We start from the raw sequence: 20,905 nt of genomic DNA, 5'->3' as shown, positions 1-20,905 counted from the left end.
TAAAGGGCTCAGGGGTCACTCCAGTTGAACTGGGCTAACTGGGCTGCAGGAAATAACCACACAAGAGACACAAATACCTTTTTCTTTGGGGTTGCTGTGACTGCTCCTCTGACCTTAAGGGTCTGCAGGAAGAGAGAACATGAGCTGATCCCTTTTATTGAGGAGAAGCTATCCAAATGAGGCAAGGGGTCAGGTTTCAGGGGGCTGAGTCTATCTTCATGATGTCCACTGTCAGCAGGTTGACTGACACCTGGGTAGGCCACACCCAAAGGCACAGTAAGAGAAGGGGACACACACAAGGCACTTCCATGGAAGATTCTATCCTAAACAGGGCAAGGGGTTATATTACAAAGGAACAGGTGAGCGTAGCTCCACCCATGGGCTATAAGGAAGACAAGCCTGGGCAGGAAGACACAAGTCACTCAAACCCTAGAAGAGTAGGGCAGGCTAGCAGCACGTGCGTGCGAGGTTGGTCTCCCACACTTAATAGCATGTTGGGGGTGCTGGGGATATAGATCAGTTGGTAGAGTGCTTACCTTGCATGTACAACACCCCGAGTTCAAACCCCAGCACTGCCAAAAAAACCAACCAAACAAAACCAAGTTGATCAGGGGTGTTGTTTTCAAATTCCAAATCTTGTTCATTAAGGAACACTCATTTTGGAAGAGGGTGACAGCAATAAAAATGACATAGCAAATGAAATTGTATTAGAGTCCTAGAATTATTTGGGAAAGCTAACATAATTTTTTTGTACTAGGAACTGAACCTATTGACATTTATCACTAAGCTACATCTCCAGCACTTTTTTTTTTTTTTTTTTTTTTTTTTTTTTTTTTTTTTTAAAGAGAGAGTGAGAGAGGAGAGAGAGAGTGAGAGAGAGAATTTTTAATATTTATTTTTTAGTTCTCGGCGGACACAACATCTTTGTTGGTATGTGGTGCTGAGGATCGAACCCGGGCCGCACGCATGCCAGGCGAGCGCGCTACCGCTGAGCCACATCTCCAGCCCCAAGGTTTTTTTTTTTTTTTTTTTTTTTTTTTTTTTTTCCAGCACTTTTTAAAAATTTTCATTATTGTTATTATTTTTCATTTTTGAGGCAGGGTCTTGCTAAGTTGCTTAGGGTCTCACTAAATTGCTGAGGCTGGCCTCAAACTTGTGATACTTCTGCCTTGGCCTCTGGAGCCCCTGGAATTCCAGACATGTGCCACTGTGCTGTCCAAATTAAGTACTTTCTAAGTGCCAAGCTTTGAACTTTCTCTGTCATCACATTTGACATTTGCTCCTCATTCCAGATAAAGGAGTAAGTTCAGTGGGTTCAGTTCGCCAATGCTCATCCAACTAGTCAATACTGGAGGAGGCCAAACCTCCTCCAGTAGGAGGTGAGCAAAGGCTAGGTAGGCAGTGTCAAATGACTTCCCCAGCTCACTGCCGACCCTCTGCCTACTAGCTCAGGAAACCGAGCCAGGCAACTAATGTACCAGCCTCCGAGGGTTTTGCTATATAGTAATGCCTCCTGTCCTCTAAACAGCTTTGATCTTTTTATTGGTAGCTTTGAATATGTTGCTTAATGAAAACCATTTAAAAATTCTAAAAAGGCAGGTTATACATTATTAAAAAAATAAATAAATAAACAGGAGTGCAGATCCTAGACAAGAATTCAGGTTTTCCTAACTCAAATCTAGCCATGGTGTACACTTGTAATCCCATCTACTTGAGAGGCTGAGGCAGGAGGATCAAAAGTTTGAGGCCAGCCTGAACAACTCAGTGAGACTCTATCTCAAAATAAAAAGGGCTTAGGAATGTAGCTCAGTGGTAAAGCATACCTCTGATCAAACCCCAGAGCTCAAAACAAAACAAAAAAACAGAAACTTATTTAAAATGAAGTGAAATTTTTCCTTTTCCTTTCTTTTTCTTCTTCTTCTTCTTCTTTTTTTTTTTTTTTTTTTTTTTTTGTAAGCTAAAATAAAGTGATGTGGCTAGTAGCCACTACCCTGAAGAGTCCTGCTCTGGACTATCAGAGACTTTATACATTAGTTCAACATCTTCACTTATAGATGAAGAAACTGAGACTCAGAAAGATGAAGTGAATCTCTGCAAGTTTAGAGCATGCCAGACACTTAGTCTATGTCCCTTGCAAAGCTTATTTTTACTGTTGCTATTCTTTTACTTAAGTGTATGTATTATTTTAAACATCTCTTGCTTAAATGAGGTACAACTTCTGGAAAATGTATGTTGAGAAGTTGCTTCCTTAAAGAGCTCTCTGGTGAGGATTAATCTAAAAACCAACAATCAAACAAGTGCCCACTGTCATCAGGGTCCCCTTTCCAACCAGAGAAGTCCTGCCAGGCAGGCTCCTGGAAGGCTTGTCAATAATCAGAAATCAGTGGCATATCTCCCTCTAGAGGAGCAAAAGTTATTGCAAGGACAGTGACGGTATTCCTATCCCCAAATTAAAACAGGACACAGTAAAATTTGCCTTATGAGATTATGATTCATATAAAAAGCAAACCTGACTTCTGTGGTAACTGGCACCTTAAACCTACTTACTTTATTCATTTTGGTACTAGATACTGATGCCAGGGACTTGCACATGCTGAGCAAGTGCTTTACCACTGAACTACACCCTAGCCCTTTTAAAATTTTTATTTTAGTGCCTTGCTAAATTGCTGAAGCTGGTCTTGAACTTGTGATCCTCCTGCCTCAGTCTCCCAAGTAGCTGGGATTATAGACATGTACCTCCACACCCAGCCATTTTATTTATTTATTTGTTTGTTTGTTTGTTTATTTATTTATTTATTTATTGTGATGCTAGGGATTGAACCCAGGGCCTACCAACTGAGCTACATCCCCAGCCCTTTATTTTACTTTTAATAAACAATTTCTTTTAAAAGATATAATTCTGGTTGGGCATGGTGGTGCATACCATAAATCCCAGCTACTTGAGAGGAAGACTGGGGCAGGAGGTTTGCCAGCCTGGGCAATTTAGAGACCCTGTCTCAAAACGAAAAATAAAAAGGGTTGAGGACATAAAGAGCCCCTGGGTTCACTTAAAGTAGGGGAGGATGAGGTTGTACATCAGTGGCAGACTGCTTGCCTAGCTCCTGGGTTCAATCCCCAGCCAGGCAGAGTGGCACATGCCTATAATCCAAGAGGAGCCTCCTGTAATTCAGGAGGCTGAGGAAAGATTATGAGTTCCAGACCTTTCTAGGAGACTGAGACACTAAAATAAAAAAAAAAGTTAATAATAAAGGTCTTATTTCTAAGTATGAATCTTATATCTACTGATTGATTGTGGTAGTGGATTGACCCCAAGGCCTGTGCATGCTAGGCAAGTGCTCTACTACTGAGTTGTATTCCCCAGTTCTAAATAAGAGAATTTTAAAGAAGACATTGGACCAATTCCTTCAATTTACAGAGGAATAAAATGGCTTACCCAGGCTCCCAGCAGTTTACCAGCAACAGCTGAGAAGGACTTGGACAAGTTGCCCTCAGTAAGCCTGGACAGTGTTTACATGCTGAAGTAGCCTGAGACAGCCAGCCAACATTACTGCCAAGTCCTGATATCACTTAAGGAAAAGCTGGGTTGGGCTGCTCTAAATACCTGCCACACCAACCCCCTGGGGCTGGGCTACTGTTCTATACCCTGTTGAAGAAAAGGAGGATCACAGGTGTCACTGTTAAGAGTTTGTCAGCTTTTAAGGTAAGCAGAGGTCTTGTTTAAACTCAGGAACACCTCTCGAAATCATACAACACATTTTTAAAATTGTTACTCTAGCCAGTTGCAGTGGCACAAACCCAAAGTCCCAGCTATTTGAGAGGCTAAATCCAAGAGATCACTTGAGCCCAGGAGTTCAAGACCCTGTCCCAAACAACCAAAGTCTAACATTGGTAAGTAAAGAGCAAAATGTGCAAATATTTTTTTAAAACTTTCTCATTTTCTCTTCATTGTGGTACTTTGGGATTGAATAATTCATTAGTAAGCTCATTTTTCTGATTGTTTTGGATGATATTCAAATAGTTTTACAAAGTCAAAATGGAAATGATTGTTACTTCCAACTGTTGAAGATATATCAGTTTCATTGGCTTTGATTCCATCCATGCAAAGGGTTCTAATGCGAGGCAGGCTCTGCGACCCCACCAACTCAGGCTGGGCATCTGAAAACATGCACCACTGGTCATGGGGTAGGCTAAAGGGTGCAAACCAACCCATATCACCTAGTTTTCATTTTGATGAACAGTGGTACATTCAATTGACTCAAGACTCGTGTTTATTCAGGAAACACACACATATTATTCACTTAAATATCTCTGAGAGTTTATTATGTTTCAGGCACCAATCTAGGTGCTGGGATACAAATCAGGCCAAAGACAACAATCCCTGCCCTACGGAACTTACATTCTAGTCAGAGGTTAGAAGCAGACGGAAGATATACAATATACGTAAATAAATTCAATGTTAAATTTGTTAGAGCTACAGAAAAGTAATGTAGTGAAAGTATAATAAGCCAAGTGGGGACAGGCGCAGTGAAGCACACCTGTATTCCCAGTAGCCTGGAGGCTGGGGCAGGAGGATGGAGAATTCAAAGCCAGCTTTGGCAACTCAGTAAGACTCTGTCTCAAAGTAAAAAAAAAAGCGTTGGGGATGTGGCTTAATGGTAAAGCATCCTGAGTTCAATTCCCGGTACCAAAAAATAAATAAGTAGAAGTAAATGGGGGCTTTCTGGAAGTGAGCAGACTGCAATTTCAAATGGAATGGGTAGAATAAGTCTCACCAAGAAGGTAACATCATATTTTAAAATGAGGATCAGATTTGGCATCTATCAGCATTTGTTCAACTTCATCCACTGTGTGATTTGAATTTTTGAACCCAAAGGGCATTATTAGTAAGCCCTGTGATAAAACGCTTGAGATAAAAAACTTAAAAAGAGGCAATGTCAGGGCTGGGGTGTAGCTCACTGGTTGAGCGCCTGCCTACCTGCCTGGGTTAATCCTTAGTACTGGAGGCAAGGAAATGTTTACTTTGGTTCAGTTTCAGAGGTTCAGTCCAGGGTCGCTTGCCTCTGTTATTTTGGGGCCTGTGGGGAGCACATGGCAAGGCCAAGTCATTCACCTTATGGTTGCCAGGAAGCAAAGAAACAGAGGAAGGAGCCAGGGTCCCAATATCCCCTTTCAAGGACATGCCCTCAATGACCTGCTTCCTCCCATTATGCAATGCGCCAGCCCCCACAGCTCCATCAGCTGAGGACCAAACCTTCAACACATGGCCTTTGGGAGACATTTAAGATACAAACCGTTAACACTGAGCTAGGCCAGCACCAGAAGGTATTACCATTCTGCTGGCCTTCCTTGCTAGCCCATGGGGTTAAATCTTGATACCTGAGCAAAAGAAGTTTAGTTAAAAAGTGAAATAACAAATACACAGACACTGCGTAATGTAGTACTACTTACAAAATCCCTGTTAAGTGCTCATTATGCTTTATCTCTTTTAAATTAATTTTTTCTTACAGGAACTCTTACACACAAAAATCATGAAAATAGTATAATGACTTCCCACATAATCACTACCTAGCTTTAGCAGTTAATGATCTACCAATTTTGTTATCTATCACCACTTTGTTTTAGAAAGAGGGATGAAGTATTTTAAAGTAATTCCAGATATTCACAATTTAAAAAAATAAGACAATTAAAAAAAATCTAACTACAGTATCATGTATTATACAAACAAACAATTCCCTACTGTCATAATACCTATTTCATTTTCAATTTTCCTTCTTGTATTAAAAAACCATCCCAATTTTTCATAATTTGGCCAGGATCAAAATAAAGTTTATAGCATTTAGATACATGTGCCTTAGACTTCTGCAGCTTTTAAAATAATAGTTCCTCTTTTTCTTTTGGTACTGGAGATTGTACCCAGGGGCTCTTTACTACCAAGCTACATCCCCAGTCTCATTTTTAAAATTTTGAGACAAGGTTTTACTAAGTTGCTTAGGATCTCACTAAGTTGCTAAGGCTGGCCTTGAACTTGAGATCCTCATGCCTCAGTTTTCGGAGTTGCTGGGAATCACAGGCATGAGCCAACACACCCGCCTTTCTTATGGTCTTTCCCTTATTCTGAATTTGGTTGACTGTATCCTCCTAGTAACATGTACCCTGTTCCTGTATCCTATAAACCACTGGCTACATCTAAGTACAGAGGTACCCCTATCTCCACAGTGGTTACAGCATCCTGAATGGGATTAGGATCTGAGAAACTGATGCACCCAACCCCTCTAAAAGGATCTGCAATTCAAGTTAAGTAAAAAACAGACTTCCTTTCCTATTCTTCTAATCCCTGAAACTACTCCACAGTCCTCTTCCAACTCATGGTCAGACACTAACAAAAAGCTTTTTATCCCTGCATTTTCTGATAGTTCCCTTTCCCCTGGCTCTCTAGCAAGTAACCTGTGTCATATCCTCAGGGGCCACTCACTTCCCTTCTGCACTGCAGGCTATCATGCTGCCCCTCCCCCACCTACTTCCTCTGACTCCCAGGGTCTTTCAGTGACTCTCACATCATGCCTATGAGAACACAGATGCCCTTTCCAACCCCAGGCCAGGTGTCTGATTCTCTTGCCTTCAATGTGCTTATCTGTTATTCCACCTCAGTCACTTGTTCCTGACCGATCCCAGCAAGGGCGACCCTCTCTTTGTACTTTTGTACAGCAACTTTAAACCCCTATTCTGACCTCCTGCTTCTCTGGCTTAACACTGGCAATCTTGCTTCTCTAGCTTAGCACTGTAGCAATCAGACTCCAACAATGTTTTGGCCCCAGAGGACCTGCCATCACTTTTCACTGCTGAATTATAGGGCTCCAAGATGACTGCATAATGTGCACAGGCTAAAGGTTCATCTGAAGATAAAAGCTGATCAGTATTTAAGCAGCACTAAAGACATGGAAACCCTATCTCAGAGAATTGGAAATAGCTCTGCTCATGTCAGAAGACCCCCTTGCCCTCCTGAAAAAAAAAGGACTATGTGGCAGTGTGGCTAGTCTCACTTGCACAGGGCTATCTCATGACCACGACCAACCAGCAACCAAAGCAGAAAGATGTGGAGTGGCACAGAAAATTAAAGCAAGCTGGAAACCAAAGTCAATAAATCCACAAATGCAGTCCCGGGTTTCCAAATTCTAATCCAGGGCCTTCCACAATCCCACCAACTGGGATTAAAATCTCTGTAGGCACAGATTTAACAACAATCTCTTCCTTAGGAAACCAGCTTAAACATCTGATACCCAACATTGTAGTTTCCCCTGGATCACTTCTAGAAGTCTTCATATTGAAGGAAATACAAACTCAAAAAGTACAAAAATTAAAAATTCCAGCTGAAATGTCAGGAATATAATAACCCAATCTATTTGAAGGATAGAAGAAGTGGAGTGCTCTGGCTTATGAGCCCCATAGGTGAAAACTTATCCCTTCTATGTGGCCACAAAGTCTTCACAGGTAGCTACACTCAAGTAGAACCTGATCTTGTTGCTGATCCTTACAACTCTTCCATCGTCAACCTCAGAAATCAAAGCAAGTTCTTCTGTTCAAGATCTTTATTAATGTGCATAGACAACTGAAAATTAGAAAACCTGTCAAGGTTTTGAAAATGAAAAGGTTTTGCATCTCTTATTTCATCTCTTCATTTTCTGAGCCAAAAGTTTAATGAGATCACAACCATAAAATTGGATAGGCCAAGAAACAATCTCCCTAGTACAGAATTAAACAGAGTACTCATGGAGAGAAGTTCTCAAAGAACTCTTTGTACCACACTATAAAGTTTTCAACATCTTGAGTCCATCTTCATTAAGTCATAAAGCTGAAGAAAACTTGATGTGAGCCAAGAACCACAGAATCATGCTTGACCAGACTGCAGCAAAAAGCTGCTCCATTTCCTCCCTCATCCCCGCTTCACTCAAAGATCATACTCAGAGGACGGAACCTCCAGACTGAGCAAAGTTCTGTCCCCAAACTGCTTTGTTGATGGAAGAGTGAGAATGACAGCAGCATAGGAAAGTTGTGTGACCTCAGGCTTCAAAGAAATTAACCAGATTTCTCCTAGGAACTTTTAAAAACATCTGCATTATTTGGAGGAATAAGAAATTAGTAAAATATGATAGAAAAAATCAGATACATCTGCAATTGGCAAAATTATGTCCTTAACATTGCACCCAAAGACCCAAACCTCATCCTTCCAAATGGACAGTACAGCCAACAATCCATTAACACCAAAACCCAATGGCCAAGCAATCAAAATTCAATAGTAATCAAAGTCAACAAGTAGGCTGTATCAGTAGTTTTGTTTGCCTACAAATTAGGTTCCTATACCCAAGCCTTCTGATGAGCACGAACAAGGGAAATTTATCTTCAGACAAGTTTGGCAACACTAATATCACTGCTTATCACTCAGTCATAGTCTTCTGGCTCAGAACACAAACGGAAACAGCCACCACAGTGGCAGGTTATCAGAAAAATGGCTCTCAGGTTGGAACGTCCCTGCGCTTCCAAATCTTGATGTTTTATAAGCCATTTCCTCCCAACAGCAATGTAAGACAATGAATTGCTCCCTCAATCCTATTAACTTTTGGTCAAGTGGAATTAATTCCACTGAGAAAGCACATTAGATTGAGCAAAAGGCAGCCTAAGAAATCACCCACTTGATGTGAACAACCATGTTGGAATCATAAGAACGGTAAGATCATGAAGGTGAACTTCCCAAATGTGTGAGTTGCTCAGACTGTTCTTGGATTTTCTTGTTATGTTCACTGTGGACTATTTTAAAGGAGCAACTTTTTTGTTTCACGGAAATTGTGTTTCATATTTTGAACTTTCGGGTCAGGAAGGGAGGATTATTTTGAATATAATAAAATTGGACTTCAATTTTAAGAGCTCCATTGATTCCCCCTCAATAATCCACCATCAAACAAACAGGTACAGGTTTAAGGGGAAACTAACTTTTATATAGAAAGTTTCTGAAAGCAATGTTTAAAATAGCCCTTTTTAATTTAAACATGAAGTATGGAAAAATAAATTTTTGAACCTGATGAATTTCAATATTTGCACAGTGTTGAGATATAAGATTTTTTCTTTCTCTCTCCTATCCCAAGCTTGCTCCACCTACATTTCTTCCCATCAATTAAGTAGCAACTACAATTATCTCAGTGGCTTCTTAGGTCATAAACCCCAAAGTCACCCTTCACTTTCTCTCCTACTCCTCAACTGTTCCCATAGCATATCCAACTCCTTCTCTCCATATCCACTGCTACCATCCTAGACCCAGCCATCAGCATCTCTTACCTGGGTTACCACAACAAACATACCCAACCACCTCCCACCCTTGCTTCCTGATCTGGCTTCAAGAGGCCAGAGTGATCCTTTTAAGACAGAAGTCAGATCATACCATTCCTCTGCTCAAAACTCTCCTATAGCCTTACACTACCTGAACTCATCTACTACTTTCTCCCTGTATCTTCACTTTGTCTGGAATGCTTTTCCCTCCTGACATGCACCTGATTCAGATTCTTTTAAGTACTTGTTCAAATATCACATCTCAATAATATGGCCTACCCGTCCCCACTTCTGTTAGTGCTTGGAATAAAACTCAAGGACTCACACATACTAGGCGAGCTCTACCTCTGAGCTACACACCCCAGCCCCAAAGTCACCCTGCTCCCTTTCCATGTGGTACTAGACAATGAATCCAGGGGCACTTTACCATTGGGCTATATCCCCAGCCCTTTTTATTTTGAAACAGGGTTACTGTTGTCAAGGCTGGCTTTGAACTTGTGATCCTCCTTCCTCAGTCTCCCAAACTTCTGGGATTACAGATATGCACCACCACGCATGACCCAAGAAACCTATTTTGAATTGCAAACCCTCACACCTCCACAGGCTTTCTCTCTCCTATCCAAGAACAGAGTTGCAGTGAACGATTACATCAGTGGTCAACTGAATTTTCTTATGAGCAAAGCTCCCTTTTATATAAAACATGGCCTTATAACCAAATGATTTCAGATATTTTTGGCAAGTATAAAGAAAGCAAAAATGATTTTCCCAAGTTTGTCTAAAGTGCCTTTATACTGACATAAAGGTCATGGAATATTTAAATATTTTATGATACTTCTAAAAACAGATTTGCAAGAGAAAAAATATAAAAATAAAAATGTACCAAGTTCTTCATTAAAATAGTAGCTTAGACAAATCCTCTGTCAGTACCAGACAGTGTCAGTGACTGGATCTAGACATGAGAACTTAGGGCTTTTTACATAATTACAGGAAAAACATTCGAATCAGTCTTCACAAATGGTGCCATAATAACTGCTCGGTTAAAATCAAGAAGCCATCTTCCAGCTGCAGCTCCGAGCTCAGGTGAGAAAGCAGCTGAAGGAAAATGACTACACGATAGAGCTCTCACTCTATTTGCCTTTTTTGGTTTTGGCTGTCTTCTCCTTTCTTTTTTTCACATGTTTAGGGATTTTGTTTTTCCTTTTCTCTCTCTGGGATTCCTTTACCATCTTTTTTCTTTCCTGTAACAAACAAAAATAAACTTCATTCATTTGGAGTATGCATATATGCATATTATTATTACAACTAAATAAAAACTCATGTGAAAGGATAAAAGTGAGTATAGCTTAAAAAATGAAAATGATTATAGGTTGGTGGTGGAACTTTGGGTAAAAATTGTCTTTGAGCTTTAATAGAAATTTAAGACAACCTAACAAATATCTTTGTGGATGTTTCTAAAAGTTTGCAAGGACTTTTCTTTTCAAGCTCCATATTTTAATGGAAATAAACATTGGAAAGAGATGTCTTCTTTATATGCAAGGAGCTCCTAATAGCAGCCTGGTCTCTCTAACCCTCAAAAGCAAAGTTCACACCTAGTTATTGAAAAGTATCATTAGAGTTACTATCAATATTTTCAGTCATCATAGTCTAGCTATATCCTTAACAAAGAGAAATAAGAGCAGCTGTGCTAACACACTGAAGAAAAGGGGAATTAAAGTTCTTGGCCAACCTTCTTATCAATGTCGGGGTCAGTGGGGTGCTTTTTGCAGTGAGCACGGTCTCCCTCCTCTTCAGAGTCTGCGTCAGAGCATTCAGAGCTTCCAGTATCTTCTAAATCAGAACAAGTCTTCTCCTTAACTTTATTTTCTAGGAGTGCCGGAACCTTGAAATTAATATAGATTGATGTAATTCAAAGCCAATTAACATGCTAATACCAGAATTATTTATTTATTTATTATTACTAAACATGCTAATGTTAGAATTTGGATTTCAGCTTTGCAAATAGATCATAAAAAATAATATCTTGTACTAAAACATCAAAATCACAGAATCAACATTAAGGAGAAAGAAGAGAAGAAGACATTCCAGTTGGGCTCAAAAAAAGACCAAGTGAAAGCAGTATGGCTTTACTGGATGACCTAGATCAACAGCAGAACTGTGCTGCTTCTAGCAAATCAACAGCAGAACTGTGCTGCTTCCAGCAAATCAATGTAACAATATAATTTGACCAACATACCTCCCCAGCACTGAGCTGAGATCTGGAAGGATGTGGAACAGGGGTCAAAAATAAATATTTGGATAACTTCACAGTTTCTTTTTTTTTTTATTTTTTTAATATTTATTTTTTAGTTCTCGGCGGACACAACATCTTTGTTTGTATGTGGTGCTGAGGATCGAACCCGGGCCGCACGCATGCCAGGCGAGCGTGCTACCGCTTGAGCCACATCCCCAGCCCACAGTTTCTTTTCTATGAAACACATTTCTAACAATACATTAAAAAATATGAATGACATTTTAAACAGAGAAAATTTCATTTTCCTTGAAATTTAGCACACTTATTTATTTTTGGTTTTCTTTTTTTTTTTTTTTTGAGATTTTGAGACAATCTTCTTTGTCTAGACTGGTCCCCCAACTCCTGGGTTCAAGTGACTGCCTCAGCCTCCCAAGTAGCTAGGAAATAAGGTATGTGACACCATGTCAAGCTTAGCAGATTTTTAAAGCAGCAGGGAGCAGGGGAGTTTCCCCCCACAATTTTTTTATTGGTGCATTATAGTTGCACATAAAGATGGAATCTGCTGTTACATATTTATTCATACATACAATGTAACAATATAATTTGACCAACATACCTCCCCAGCACTTCCGTACTCCCTTACCATCTCCCACTTGGTGGTCCCTTTACCTCTCCTGATCTCCCCTTGATTTTCAGGAGATCCACCTCCCATTTTTCTTTTACTTTTTCCTCTCTAGCCTCCTCAACCCTTGACCTTCTGAGTTTGACTTATTGTATTTAATATGATATCTAGTTCCATCCAATTTCCTGCAAATGACATAATTTCATTTTTCTTTATGGATGAATAAAACTCCATTGTGTACATATACCACATTTTCTTTTGGCTATTGTGAATTGTGCTCTTATAAACTTGGGTATGCATGTAACACTGTGGTAGGATGGTATCACTGTAGTCGGATGACTTTAATTCTTTAGGATAAATACTGAGTGGTATAGCTGGGTCATAAGCCAAGTCTTTTGAGAAACCTCTGACTGATTTCCATAGTGGACGTACTAATTTACAATTCCACCAACTGTGTAAAAGTGTTCCTTTTCCTCCATATCCTCTTCAACATTTATTGTTATTTGTATTCTTGATGACTGTCATTCAGTCTGGTGAGATGAAGTCTTGGTCCAGTTTTGATTTGCATTTCCTAATTGCCAATAATATTGAAAATTTCTTCATATATTTGTTAGCCATCTGTATTTCTTCTTTTGAGAAGCATGTGTTTAATTCATTTGGCCATTTATTAATTGGGTTATTTGTTCTTTTGGTGTGAAGTTTTTGAGTTCTTTATATATTCTAGATACTAATCTAGTCAGAACAGTAGCTGGCAAAGATTTTCTCCCATTCTACAACTTTTCTCTTTACATTCCTAATTGTTTTCTTTGCTGTACACAAGCTTTTACTCTGATGCCGTCTCATATATTAACTATTGTGGCATTATTTCCTGAGCTTTAGGGGTCCTATTAAGCAACTGTCTGTGCCTATACGTTGGAGTGTTGACCCTACATTTTTTTTCTAGGAGTTGAATAGTTTCTGGTTTAATTCTAAGGTCTTTGATCCATTTTAAGTGTTTTTTGCACAGGGTGAAATTTCATTCTTCTACATATGGATAACCAGTTGTCCCACCACCACTTGTTAAAAAGGCTGTCTTTACTCCAATGTTTGTCTCTGTGTCTTCTGTACCACTGTTCTATGTGTCAGTTTTTTTGCCAATACCATTCAGTTTTTGTTACTCTAGCTCTGTAGTGTAACTAGAAGCCAGACATTGTGACCCCTCCAGCACTGCTTTTTTGGCTTAGAACTGCTTTGGCTAGGGCAGGGGTTGTGGCTCAGTGGGAGAGTGCTTGCCTACCATGTGTGAGGCACTGGGTTAGATCCCCAGCACCACATAAAAATAAATAAATAAAATAAGGGTATTGTGTCTATTTACAACTAAAAATAATATTTAAAAAAAAAGAATTGCTTTGGCTATTCTGGGTCTTTTATTCTTTTTTTTATTATTTTTATTTTTTTTTTTTTTTAGTTCTCGGCGGACACAACATCTTTGTTGGTATGTGGTGCTGAGGATCGAACCCAGGCCGCACGCATGCCAGGCGAGCGCACTACCGCTTGAGCCACATCCCCAGCCCCTGGGTCTTTTATTCTTCCAAATAAATTTTAAGACTGTTTTTCCTACTTCTATGAAGAATGATATTGGTATTTTGATGGGGCTTGCATTGAATCTGTATATTGCTTTTGTTTTTTTAACAGTATTAACTCTGCCTACTCATGAACATGGGAGGTCCTTCCATCTTCTGAGGTCCTGAATTTCCTCCTTCAATTTCTATAGTTTTCATTGTAAAGGACTTTCACCTCCTTGCCTAAATTTATTCCCCCCTTTTTCTTTTTGAGGCTATTGTGAATGGATTTTTTTCCTGATTTCTTTCTCAACAGATTTGTTTTGATAAATAAGAAATCTATTGATTTTTATATGTTGATTTTCTAACCTTCTACTTTGACAAATTTGTTTATTAACTACATCAAAATTTTCTGAATCTTCTAGGTATAGAATAACATATTATCTGCCAACAGAGATAATTTGACTTCATCCTTTCCTATCTTTATTACTTTTATGTTCTTCTTTTGCCTAATTGCTCTGGCTAGAATTTCCAGCACCATATTAAATAGAACTGGTAAGAGTAGACAACCCTTGTATTGTCGCAGATTTTAAAGAAAATGTTTTCAGTTTTTTTCCTACTTACTATGAGGCTGGCCTTTGAGTTTTTCCATACATAGCCTTTATGATGTTTAGGTAGGTTCTATCCCTGGTTTTTTCAATGTTTTTATCATGAATGGATGCTGAATTTTGTCAAAGGCCTCTGCATCTATTGAGATAACTAAGAGATTTTTGTATTTAATTCTATTTATGTGATGAATTACGTTTATTGATTTGTGTATATTAAACCATCCTTCTATCTCTAGAGTAAAACCAACTTGGTCATGGTGTACAATCTTTTTAATATGCTGTTGAATTATATTTGGTAATATCTGATTAAGTTATCTGTCTATAGATTTTTTTTTCCTTGATGTATCTTTATATGGTTTTGGTATGAGTGTGACAGTGCCTTCATAAAATGAATTTGAAAGTGTTCCATTCCCTAATGTTTCACGGAATACTTTGAGGCATACTGGCATTAATTCTTCTTTAAAGGTTTGGTAGAATTCAGTTGAGAATCCATCTGGTCCTGGGATTTTCTTTGTTGGAAGGTTTTTAATTACTGCTCCTATCTCATTACAAGTTATTGGGTTGTTCAGGTTTTCTATGTCCTCTCGATTCAGTTTTGGCAGACTGTATTTATCTGGAAATGTATCGTTTCTTCTAGATTTTCCAAAATTAGAGTATGAGTTTTCAAAAATAGTACCTAATGATCTGCTGGACTTCTGTGATGTCTGTGGTTATTTCTCCTTTATCAACTCTAGTTTTATTATTTTGGTTTTTTTTCTCTTTCTCTAATAGAGAGCAATTTTTAAGAGTGAGGTTTTTTGCCAGGTATCCTGACACAATCCCAGCAACTTTGAGGCTAGGGCAGGAGAATTCAAAATTCAAGGCCAGCTTCAGCAATTTAGTGAGGTCCTAAGCAACTTAGTGAGACCCTATCTCAAAAATTAAAACAAATAATAAGGGCTGGGGATGTAGCTCAGTGGTAGAGTATCCTGGGCTTAATCCCATTTCCACCCGCTCCCAAAAGAGCAAGGTTTCCTTTATCAAAAGGTAATCATACAAAAAGATTTTTTAGCAAGTTTTATCAAGCAAAATCTTCATGCTTTGGAATTTAAAATACAACTTTCCCATAGCATCTGGTACATTTATCTCAGAAACAGAAAATACTGGAATTCCTCCAATTCAATTCTTCTCACAGGACAATCAATTTTCAAAAAGTGCACTATGATCCTTCCACTGAAGTCTTTATGTAAGGAAATGAGGGGCGGAGGGGACAGGGTCAAGACCAGTCTGAGCAACTCAATGAGACCCTGTCTAAAAATAAAAAACACCAAAAGGCCTCAGAATGTAGCTCAGTGCTTAAGCACCCATGGGCTCAATCCCCAATATTAGAAAACAAATAAATCCCTGCCTTTATTACTCTCTAAATTAGAATTACTTAATCCCTACCCTTCGAAAATGCAAAATAAAAAGAGCACTACAGGAATCCAGCACAATAAGCCTGCTGAACTCATGAGACTGCTCTTCAGCAAATTACATACTTACAAACACTCTCCACAGTTTTTTAAGTCACTGTAAAAAATACCAAGAAGTGGGCTGGAGATGTGGCTCAGCGGTAGCGCGCTCGCCTGGCGTGCGCGCGGCCCGGGTTCGATCCTCAGCACCACATACCAACAAGGATGTTGTGTCCGCCGAGAACTAAAAAATAAATATTAAAAAAAAAAAAATTCTCTCTCTCTCTCTCCTCTCTCTCTCTTTAAAAAAAAAAAAAATACCAAGAAGCATTTGGCTATCATTAATAACCTCACAAATGAAGAACAGGATACAAAAAAAAAGATAAATGCTTCTCCTAGAACAACAAAACAATTTAAGGAGAGAATGAAAATATAAATAATTTCCAAATTTTAGTATTACGGTTATAAATATCACAAAAAAAATCATTTCTGAAAATGTCTACAGACGAAAATTATTTCATTAAATAGGCCATTTTAAAAGTTTTGATATTACTTTAAGTTTTATATCCTTTAAAAGATTTTTCACAAAAACAAACAGTAACATATGTTCTCCATACCTTCTGAACTCCTGACAAATCTTTCTTCATTCCAGTGACAGTTTGATATAGAATCTTTAAAAAAAAAAAAAAAAAAAAAGAGAGAGAGAGAGGGAGAGAGAGAGAGAATTTTAATATTTTTTATATATATATATACACACACACATATTGCCTTACTAAACACCATGGACTAAATGGTATCTTTTGTGATAATAAAAAAGTACTTAAAATTCACCTCATAGCAACACAGAAAGTATATTACATGAGTAACATGGGTAATATTCTTATCCACCAGATATCTCAAGCCCAGAGGTCAAATCCAACCAGTTATCTGGTAGTTATGAGAGATAAATATTTGCAATCAACCTGACAACAGCAAATAATAACTTTGATTTGAATCCCATTAAGTGAAATGTTATCTTTTCCCCTCAATTCCATTCTTCTTTCATTAATAGATCTATAGTAAAAAAAAAAAAAGGTGGATTTAATTCTTATTAAAGTGTTTTTAATATCACAAATAAAAATCCAGGGACTATTTATTTTCACTTATTATAAAAAGACCTACATATATTTTGCTTCGTAGCTGGCAAAACTTAAAATATTTACTATTTTGATTCTTTAGTAAAAAAATTTTTCTAAAATGTTAAGGAAATATATATGTTAATGATCTAATAAACTTTCATAGCCTAGACTTCTATATGATTCTTTTTTTTCTAATTATAATCTGTTGGACTCATTCAAAAGTGTCACTCCCTCTCAAATATCAATCAAATTCCCTTTATATCCAATATGTAGAGAAGACATGTTCAAAAACATTCAAGATTAGAGGAACTCAATCTGTTTGGGATAGTCCCCTTCTTCTTTAGACCTGCTTGCTATATACAAACCACACTGCTCACATTGTCCTGTTGAGCGTTCATGGCCATGTCCTCTTCCTTCAGCTTCATCATTATATCCATATCCCTCTCATAATTTTTTACTTCATTCAAGGTTCTAGGAATATATGCTCGCTTGAACACCTAAGAGAGGAGATAAGCAAAATAGAAACTATTATTCATATACTTTTCACATTCACTCAGCTTCCTTATCACCATCAAGTCATGGAGGAATCTATTCTCAGACATGCTGTCTAAAAACATTGGTGTTGGGCTGGGGATGTGGCTCAAGCGGTAGAGCACTCGCCTGGCATGCATGCGGCCATACAAAGATGTTGTGTCCGCCAAAAACTAAAAAAAATAAATATTAAAATTCTCTCTCTCTCTCTCTCTAAAACAACAACAAAAAAACCCCACTGGTATTGCATCTGCCATGTGATGTGCCAAAATGTGTTACTAATGAAAAAACACTACATTTTGCATATGATTTATCTTAAGGAAGAATTATAGCTGATTCAAGGTTATCCTTCAAATAACATTTCTCTTGTTGCATCCCAAACAGCTCTTCTGAGTAGGAAGGAAAGGGATGAACTACAGTTAGAAGCACTACCTGGCTGTGCCTTACAAAGGAACATGTTCTTACATGGGAAGATCACCTACCTGGCTTCTACAGTGAAAACAGGTTTAGAACTGCTGAAGAGAGGGTACCTCATATTCAACTATCACATTAAGACCTGCAAGAATTAGGCCTCAGGATGTGACACAAGTGGGAATTCCTTTAGCCAATGCTCTAGCCTCATTCACCACCAAAAATGTCATGAAGGGGCCTCATGAAAGCAATAAATTTAGAGAAGTCTTCAGCTCAAGGTTCAACAACTCCTGAAAGTCCACACTTGATAAAGGCCTTAGACCTGTACGGAATGTCTTCTTTTTCAGAGAGGCTTTGTGAAGGAACCATCTGCCTATAGTTAAACATTATACTTCCTAACACCCACTGGCAAGATGGTGAGATGCCATGTGTTCAGACATGGGTGAGGCTTTACAGGAGCTGCCATGCACACTCAAGACTGACTGGGATTTGGTTTCTCTGGTAGAAGGGCTCTTCCTCTACCACCATGCACAATGCTTACTCCCTGGAGGAAGTCAAATAATCTGGCCTTTCAAAGAGAATTCTTTTCCTTTTCTGACTAATTAAAGCATTCGTATAACCTACTCTGCAGTCTGCTGGAGGCTTACAGGAATGACTTACTTTCTTCATGGAGAAGTTGTCTCATCATTAACCCACATGACAGGTGGGTTAATTTTTCCAGCCTTCTGAACACCAACTGGTAACTGCCTGCCTCGAATTGTTCTTGATTGTGTGCTAATACATACCTTATTGTTAAAGCTACCTTTAATCTTCAGGTTTAGCTTACTATGTGGGGAGGCCAGAAAACACTGCACTATTTATCTGAAAGGATGGATAGCTTTCATGGGTGTACCAACTTTGTGTGCCTCTTCAAGGACAGTAAAATGAGTTCTCATTTCAATTCTGATCTGATTTTTATTGCTGTCCAAGACAACACGAAAAACAATGCAGGGATTTTGCCTTGATTTGTGACTTGGATGCTCACACTTTTTTTTTTTTTTTTAAAGAGAGAGAATTTTTAATATTTATTTTTTAGTTCTCAGCAGACACAACATCTTTGTTGGTATGTGGTGCTGAGGATCGAACCCGGGGCCGCATGCATGCCAGGCGAGCGCGCTACCGCTTGAGCCACATCCCCAGCCTCTCACACCTTTCTATGAGACTTTAAGTCATCCTGAGGAGAGGCCAGCTGTTAGGACAAGTTTCTATGATTGGGTGAATGGAATTAAAATCTGCTCTATTGTTCCCAGAGGACGTCACTTTATAATACCCAGCATGTAGAGTAGAAAATGTTCACAGGGCTTTACAAGAAGCCATGTGCCCTGACACCAATCATGACTGGAGCCAGCAGTGAACCATAATTGGTTTAGAAATCAGAAATACTGTACTGTAGTTTTAACTGCATGTTTCTGATATCTCATAATATTGGGCATGTATTGTTTTGTTTGCCACCTATGTATCCTCTTTGAAAAAACATTTGCTTTTTTTTTTGGGGGGGGGCTATTTTTAATGGGTGTTGGTGAAGTGATTTTCATTAACAAATAGAGATGTATAACAAAAGAAAAAATATCCTGACTTCCTAGACTAAAATAATTTTTATCATAAATATTTAAAATTTATAGTATTTATGAAATATTTAAGTCACTTAAAAATTTATATTTGCAAACTAAAAACAGACTTTTACTTCAAAAAGTTTTCTCCACCTAAGACAACGAGCTAATAACATAGGTTGTCAAGTGGAACAATAAAATGTAATATCAATTATAAGACTCAGTTCAGCTGAATTATGTGCCATGTATCTATTAAAACCATGTTCATTCCTGGGTTCAATACCCAGAAGAACAACAAAAGAGTGGACACTAAAATCAAGTTCATGGTTGGCCAGGCTTTAATCTCAGAGAGTTGAGAGGATGAGGCAGGAGGATCACAAGTCCAAGGTCAACCTCCTCAATTTAGTGAGTATCTGTCTCAAAATGAATAAAAAAAATCAAAAAGACTGGGGATATAGCTCAATGATAGAGCACCCCTGGGTTTAATTTCCTATTGCCACAAAAAGTAAAAAAAATCAAGTTGATTAAAAAATACATATGCCTCCTACAAAAACAAACAAAAACCCTCAAAATACAAGAATTTCCTAACGCTATTAACATATAATAAGTCCTACCTCTTCATCCACATGATCTTGGTTAGACCTTTCTTCCTTGGTCCTTTGAGATGCTACTTCCATGGCCTTTGAGAGAAAATAAAAATAATTTTTCAACCTAGAGACAATGCAACCATTTCTATGGGGTATTTGTTTTTGTGTTTGGTGGTGTTGAAGATTAAACTCAAGGGTGCTCAGAGTTGGGAGCCACATTCCCAGCTCTTCTTAAAAAGTTTTTAGAGCTAGGGTCTCAATAAATTACCAAGGCTGCCTTCAAACTTGTCATCCTTCTGCTTTAGCCTCTCAAGTCACTGGCATTACAGCTGTGCACTACCAAGTTTGGCTATTTCTGATTTAGTAAAAACTTGTTCTGATCTTTTCAGGTGTTACCTGTCCACAGTTATCAAAGTGCTTAGTGACCTAATGGTGCAGGCTCTCTCTCTACCACAGACACTAAAAAAGTTGTCATCAACCCTCAAAGAAACAGAATATACTCTCCTAGCTTTAGAGAATCCCTAAATCCTCTTCTTCAAAAGTAATACTAATCTGGGGTGGGGTTGTAGCTTGGGTGTAGTGCACTTGTTTTGCATGCATGAGGCCTTAGGCTACATCCCCAGCACTGCAAAAAAACAAAAGCAAAAGGACTACTACTTGTAATATAATTTTTGAGTAGCAAAAATATTTACTACAGGAAAACTGAAACCTAAAGAATGAAAGAACCAGCTGGGTACGGTGGCAGGCTACTCAGGAGGCAAGGCAGGAGTGTATCTTGAGTCCAGTAGCAAGGCCAGAATGGGTAACACAGCACCCCCCCCCCAAAAAAAAAAGAAAAAAAAAAAGGAATCATTCCTTAGTTCTGGAGAAGTCTGTCATACAAGAAAGCTGCAATATGGCTCAAAATGATGCTATATTAT

General features: G+C 38.5%; 1 protein-coding gene across 1 annotated transcript in view; it reads right to left on the bottom strand.

Moving 5' to 3' along the window:
• Positions 1–4,202: 4,202 nt before the first annotated feature.
• Riok1 (RIO kinase 1) overlaps positions 4,203–20,905 on the bottom strand; it is a 34,398-nt gene continuing 17,695 nt past the window's right edge. Inside the window, exons 13-17 of the mRNA XM_026384582.2 lie at positions 20,013–20,078; positions 17,245–17,364; positions 16,367–16,420; positions 11,045–11,197; positions 4,203–10,556 (exon numbers count right to left, since the gene is read on the bottom strand). Coding sequence (XP_026240367.2) covers positions 10,446–10,556; positions 11,045–11,197; positions 16,367–16,420; positions 17,245–17,364; positions 20,013–20,078 — 504 coding nt within the window. The 3' untranslated portion in view covers positions 4,203–10,445. The remainder of the gene's footprint in view (positions 10,557–11,044; positions 11,198–16,366; positions 16,421–17,244; positions 17,365–20,012; positions 20,079–20,905) is intronic.

This window comes from Urocitellus parryii, chromosome 8, assembly GCF_045843805.1.
Source record: "Urocitellus parryii isolate mUroPar1 chromosome 8, mUroPar1.hap1, whole genome shotgun sequence".
NCBI lineage: Eukaryota > Metazoa > Chordata > Mammalia > Rodentia > Sciuridae > Urocitellus > Urocitellus parryii.
This window is presented reverse-complemented; position numbering and strand designations above follow the sequence as displayed.